Source organism: Egretta garzetta, unplaced genomic scaffold (genome assembly GCF_000687185.1).
Source record: "Egretta garzetta isolate BGI_Z169 unplaced genomic scaffold, ASM68718v1 scaffold374, whole genome shotgun sequence".
Classification (NCBI taxonomy): Eukaryota; Metazoa; Chordata; class Aves; order Pelecaniformes; family Ardeidae; genus Egretta; species Egretta garzetta.
This window is the reverse complement of record NW_009259419.1, coordinates 2,058,834-2,065,708: the sequence shown is the minus strand read 5'-3', so window position 1 is coordinate 2,065,708 and position 6,875 is coordinate 2,058,834. Positions and strand designations below refer to the sequence as shown.

The 6,875-nt window shown below is 44.7% G+C and overlaps 1 protein-coding gene across 1 annotated transcript in view; it reads right to left on the bottom strand.

The window, feature by feature from the left end:
- RCOR1 (REST corepressor 1) overlaps positions 1 to 6,875 on the bottom strand; it is a 108,189-nt gene that overhangs the window by 19,870 nt on the left and 81,444 nt on the right. Inside the window, exons 4-5 of the mRNA XM_035892435.1 lie at positions 4,983 to 5,035; positions 786 to 947 (exon numbers count right to left, since the gene is read on the bottom strand). Of these exons, the coding sequence (XP_035748328.1) occupies positions 786 to 947; positions 4,983 to 5,035 (215 nt within the window). The remainder of the gene's footprint in view (positions 1 to 785; positions 948 to 4,982; positions 5,036 to 6,875) is intronic.

Sequence of the window (6,875 nt, the reverse complement as noted above, 5' to 3'; positions counted from 1 at the left end):
ATGAACAGACTGCAACAGCCTAGGCTCACTTCAAAGGGTCACAACCAACATAACCAGGTCCTGCTGGAATGCTCAAGAGGCACTTTACTGAAGGAAAGCAAAGAACAAAGTCTGGTTCCCACCCAGGTGATGAACCACTTGAAGAAACTCTCAAGGTATAATTAATAAGAAAGTTTTACATCCCATCTTCTCCCTCTTTAAAAAGAAAATTGCACACACCCCATCAGTTCTCCTTCAGGCAGAAACCTACCCTTGAAGTTTTCAATCACAGTTTAAAAAAATATCACTACCAACCAAAAGCAAAGGACTGAATGCTTGCAATGATATATAAACCTCCACTACAGCATCCACCGACAGTCCCAAATCACATTAAGCACAGACTTCATAGTCAAATGAAATTAATTCCTAAAAAGCAGGCTGCAAGAAAGGAAATCAAGTTTGCACAGAGATGATCTTTACTCTGTGTGTGGGTGGGCACGTGTGTACAGACCATGCCTGAACTCCAGCTGAGACACAAACACTACCACAGCACGTAGGGGTAATTTCCAAGCAAAAAAAAAATTTCACAAAGTTTATCCTGAACCAGTAAAGCACTTTAGGAAAATACTTTTACAGAGACTCTGGAAACAATGTTGTTTCTTTCTACTCATGGTAGTATTTTCCCTCTAACATCCCCTTTGGCCTATTCTCTCCCAAGAGCATTAGACAGGAGTTCAGCACAATCAGCACTGAAGATGACAGTCCAACCGCCTGTTCTGCTTTTCCATTCCTCTGACACCACTTACCATCTGTTGGATCCTGTGAAAAGTTTTCCCATGGAAACTGAATGCCTGTTCAAACAAGACCTTGTCTTCCACTGTCCACTCATCTGGGAATGGTGTAAAGTTTGGCAGATCTGCCAAAGACTTCTCAATGTTGTGCTTGTGCCAAAACAGCATCCCAAGGGCCTAGAAATAACAAGGACAGCAAGGGGACATTGTAATCACAAGAAATGTCATTATATGCATGCAAAGGGAGAGCTACAGCATTTTTCTCAGGCAACACGTTAGACAATTTTAATTCTCAGCCACATCAGATGCTTTTCTGTGTGCAAGGAAGTGGAATCTGAGCCCCATTCTACTAGATTGTGAAGACCAGCTTGAAATTTATCCAAACCACGCAGGTAGTAATGTAATAAGAGAGTAGCAACAGAAAAGGGGGAGAAGAAAGTTGAAGAAATGACTCCAACTTTACTGATGATGGTATGTACAAGAAAGTTAAGCAAAGACTTGGGAAGCCTACCTAAAAACCAGGCTGGACTAAAAAGAAGCTTCTTGCCAATGCTAAACTCCCTTCACTTCCTGTGCAATTAGGAGGATGGTTCTGTTGACTGGAGGGTTTTATGGCTGTTTAGGGGGCTCTTTCTGACGTGAAAAAGGGGGAGAGTATGAGGGAAGAACTGGAAGGAGGCAGGCAGCATGCACTACCTTGACTTGCTGCCAAGATGTCCCTGGCCTGAAGGAAGAATAAATCTCACTCATTCGGGGGCTGCTCATTTGTTCCTTCAGAGACGCCTCATTTCACTGTTGCAGTCTCTGGTTCTCAGTTCCACAGCCAAAGAGCATGTGCCCATGCTTCACCACCTGCAAACGGTCTTCCTCCCGCCATCTGAGACGTTCTCTTCACAGCCACCCCTCTCCCAGGGGTGCGCAGCCCCTGTGCGTTATGACACATCACTACATCTGGCATGCCAGCGACCACCACAAGTCATTTTGGGAAGGCCTGACTCTGCAGAGCTAGAAACCAGCCTTTCACAACGGCTGTAAAGTGAAAACAATCCCTAACATGACGAGTAAAACTTCAGAGTAACCTGCTTGTCATCTGCAAACTCAGCTCAGGTTTCGCAGCCACAGTTACACTCATCTAGTAGTTTCACCCTGGCTGCTCAGAGCTACAAAATCCCTCCAAATTTGGGGTTTCCCCATGATGCTTTGCTATGCAAAAAGCAGTTCCTTTATGGGATCTTGCTCCCCTGAGATTCTGCAGAGTATGTGTATAAATATTAGTGTTATCCAAGATCTTGTCCTGACCCCACTGGCCTTTCAGTGCTGCCCAGGTACCCTCTCCTCCCTTTTGCCACCATGCAGAACAAGAAGCAGTCTTGGTTGCAGCACAGTCACTCAAGATGTCACAAGAGCCACACAGCCACTTATCTCCATCCACTCCAGCAAGCATGGGGCCAAAGAAACTATTCTGCAGTCACGAAGGACTGAGTTTTCTCTCCCCTGCCATCCCTTTCAGCTTCACATATGAGTTGTACCAAATATCCCCGTCAGAAAGCAAGGAAAAAACAAGGATGAAGACCTTTTGGGAGGGCAGGGTTGTGTTAAATATCACTAAGGTGCTAGCAAAGGCTGAGGGGACAGCTGCTGACACAGAACAAAATGTAAGCAAAAAGGTTTCCTTATAGGCTTGTTTAACAGGAGAGCAGTAGTCCTCCTCCACCCCATGCTGCCCTAGGAGACCTCTGCACTCATACACAGGCAAGTGCAGAGCTTTTCCAAGCCTCCTTTGTCCCACGGCATCTGACGTAGGCTGGCAGGGAAGCACAGCTCACAGCCAGACTTGCTGTAGTGCTCCTAGAAGCCTGTGACTGCTACAGCTCCGCACAACCACCTACCAGTTTGCCAACACCGGCTAACATGGGCTTGCCCTGCCAGAGCTCACTCTCCTGCCGGAGCCTGCCCTTTGCCTGCCCTGGAGCTGGCGAGGCTGCAGGGACTCCCACCAGCATGGCCCCCTGCCTCCAGCCATCATCCGGCCGCAGCAGAGCTGACAATGGGGCACTTGGCCACAGGCAAGGGGAGAGAAAGGACAGAGATATGGGAGCTGCGCCCGGCACGGATGTGGCCAGCTGGACAGGAAAGCCGCTGGGCAGAGGAGCACCAGCCGCCCTGCCAGACAGCTTGCCACTCCCTTCAAACCAGCGCATCTTAGTCTGCAAAGGTGGGTTTGGGGCAGGGGGCACAGATGGAAGAATGGGAAGCTGTGTGATGACTGTCAGCCAAGCCACCTGCACAGGGGGCCGAAGAGACTGACTGTCAGGGGGATGCATGCATGGGCAAGTGCTGCCTTGGCCAGCAAAGCCGAGAGACAGTGGCCAAATGCTAAAGTAAGCTCTGACTGGCTTCCAGGGAGTCTGTTATCAGCTTGTCCACAGTTACCCAGCCAAGAGCAACTCTGACAATACCTGCTGAAGAGAAAGCGTCCCTTGGTGACACAACAAATCATCCTGATTTGAAAGCCCTGACGCTTGACCCTGTAATAGAAAATGAGTACGTGCCTTCCAGAGCGACGCAAGGTAGATGCTCTCCAGTTATTTCCTGGAAGTGCCTAGCTTAGCTGTCTAGGAAATCGCAAAGGATCTGGGAAACATGTTTAACTCCAGAATGTTACGCAAGAGTGCTAGGGAAGGAATGAAAAAGTTTTTAGAAGGAGGGACATTTTTACAAGTTGCTTAGCCACTTTACATCCTGGTGTGGTGAGTCCCGTAACTTCTACTTCTGTACACAGAGGAGGAGAGAAAAATGGGGAGAAAGTCAAGGAATGAGCGGGAGGTCTGTAATTCCAATGTTAAAATAAATGCAAATCTCTGTTAGGTAAATCTAAGTTTTTCAAAACACAAGAATCCAGGGGTTTGGTTTTGTTTTTTTTAAATCACAGGCTTCATTCTGATCAGTCTTCCAGATCAGTCTGCACTGTAGCTAAACAACACTTCTCCACTAAAATAATGAAACCAGTTTTTATCACACTGAGAATCTCTTTTGGCAAATATTACCCACAATATCCAACACTAGGATATACCCATGTCAAATGAAGTGAGCTACCATCCTTATTTTGATTCAAGTTTGCAGCCTTTTGGTGCCTTCATGTTCCTTTTTTTGCTGTTTTCTGCTCTTAGAAACTAAAAATATCAAGTCTGATCATTCCTGGTTTTGCTGGAAATTTTGCCAGCTATCTCAACTTCAGTGTTCTTGTTCCACAATAAGTCCTTTTGAGTGTGAGTATCAACCACTGAAAGTCTGACTCAAAGAAGACAGCAGAGTCATTTTAATAGAAACCCTTGCCCATCCAAATCATTGGTTTCTATGCTCAAGGCCTTTGCCTGAACAATTTCATAAACTTTCATGTTTTCATAGAATCTCTTCATCGAGACAGTACATAGTTCGCCAACCCAGTAAGTCATGAGATTCCCCGCCTTCCCTTTCCGGGCAAGTATTAGTGCATAAGGAAACTCCACAGAATTCAGAAAAGCGTCCTAGGCACAGGTCTACTCATCTCCTCAGATGAGTGTTGAAATCGATGTTAGTTAACACACAGAAGATTAGTAACACAATCCTAGACCACGCGGAGCAAAGGAGAGGTCTGCTCCTCAGACCAGGATTTCCCTCCCTAGGCTAAAGGCACTGGCTAAATCTCAGGGACAGCTGGTGAAGTCATCTGCTGCTACTGCGCCAATAACTGAGGTGCTCATCTATGAAATAGAAAATTATTTGCAGCATAGTTTTAAGGTAAATAACCATGGATATTGGTTTGCCTCAGAAAAGCATATGATGGTTCAATAGCTCATTAATAACTGCCAAGGCATCCATGGAGCAGTCAACAAGAAACTGCAATGCAATCAGGCAGCTGTCCAAAGACAAGTCAATGTTTTTAACATTGTTTAGGGGTTCTGAAATTGTTCAAGAGGTAGTAAGCATACTACTCATAGCCAAACTCCGTTAGAAATTACAGTGGGTTTGACTCTTTTGACTCTTGATATAAAACTACAGGTGAACTCCATATCCCCAGAGCACAGGTTACTACTAGGAACAGTCAGTTTTCAGAGAAGAGAAAACACAGATGGTGAAGAAGGGAAGAAGCAGTTCTAAGGAAGTCACTTTAAGTCATGTTTTAATACCTGCTGAAAAAGATTTTAAAATAAATATTCAAAGGGTTGTTACCTGCTCCATATTGTATCCATGTTTCTCTTTAGCAATGGCAATGTACTCGTCCACTGAAAAAACAAAGAGAAGGCATAAGAACATTTCATATAATGATCTCATCTCCTCTTCCCTTCCCCTTTCCAGTCTAAAACCCAGTCCTGCAGCTCTAACTTCAGTAATGGTCACTGCATCCTCCACAAAGAACTCTCATGAATAGCTGCTGCTCCCACCAATTCAGTAAAAGAAGGAAACAAAAGAAAAACAGTCACCAGACAAACTACTACATATTTTCCTTAACAAGCCTAAATGAGTCATGATATCCAATCAAGTTCCAGTACTTCTGAAACACAGCATGTAGTATTTCAGAACTTGTTCGCCAACACTATAGACATGACTGTCTCAGCTACTTTTTATTTTGTTGGTTGGGTTTTGTTTTTTTTCAAATCCCCCAAAGCAGTTGTTTTCCTAAGAACAAAAATCCCCAGATACAATCCATACGTTCCAATACGGCCAGACTCCTAGTGTTGCACAATCACTGCAGATATCTTGGCAAATTTTTCAGCCCTTATGCCTCAGCAATTTTCATCTTGGACCAAGCCCCACCTCTACGTATCATTAGGCCCCTGCCGAGCTTTTAACCTTTACAATGAGAAAATGCCCTGAGGAGTTATATTTTGTACAGATAGGACTAAACCCCAAATGTTTCTTTCAGTATGAGTGACTGAGCTTACATTATACCCAACAGCACCCAATTGAGAGGGCTGGATCAAAGTCAGTACCCAGTGGTGGTGTTCTAAGTCTGTGCCCTTGTGCCTGGTCATTATTAAAATGCGTTGGAGAAAAAAAAAAAAGCAAGCTAAAAGGTGACTCCTACTTCACCTAATGGAGTGGAAGATGCTGGAAGCATTGGCTGTCTGTAGGATCCCCATTGTGCTAGTATCCTGAAAGACTTAGAACTGGTACACACAGCCAGAATTCTCCTTCTTCTACAAATTTTGGACTTCAAGACAAGTCACTTAGCAATGAACTCAAAAATCATTTCCCCCTCCTCCTCTGCAGTTACCCAGGGAGGGATGCAAGAAAATTGCTGTGCTGAGCACCCAATTCATGGAGGGCATGTGCAGCATCTCCAGAAGGAAATTGTTCCGTGCACACTGCAGCTAAAGCAGCCACATTTCCCATGGTCTGGGCTTCACTATTAACTTCAGCTCTCAAATATGCTTCTCCCTTGTTTTCTGCTTTATGGACTCTTGCATGGGATCTCTGGTGTCTAATAGCACAGCATTTCTTAAAGCCTTTCCTTCAAGCTAGGACACTCCTCAATTCTTCCTTCAGCTGAGCAAACTAAGAAATGAACCCAAAAGATATGGGGAAAACGGAGAGGATAGATCAGAAAACACACAGCAGGAGAGCACCAGCCTCTTATTTTCAGCTTCTCATCAGTACAAAGAAATTAAATCCAAGTACCTAATGTAGTCATCCCATCTTACTAGACAGTGAGACATGCAATATCAATGCTGGTCCTTCACTTGGAAAGGAGATGCATTAGTTAATTTTCATAAAAAGGTGTTGCAAAAAAGGCATTTGTTAAGTGCCATGGAAAAGTCCATGAGAATATCAATACAGCCTTATGTTGTGGCAGGAGAAGAGCACGCACTAAATACAGGCATGGTTCCACATTAGTAAGGACATTCCATGAAGTTCTTGGTCTTCCAAGCTCCCACTGGCACAGAATGGGGACTCCCAAGGGGCTGACAAACCTGTTTGTTGGACCATGTTCTGGATGCATTCAGTAGAAGCTTTATTAGCCCTTTGGAGAAAGGTGTAGCTACAATCATTCATTTGCACCCCTGCAGCACAAAGACATCTGCCTCTCTACATCAACAAATTGTTTCTAAGGACCATGCTGAA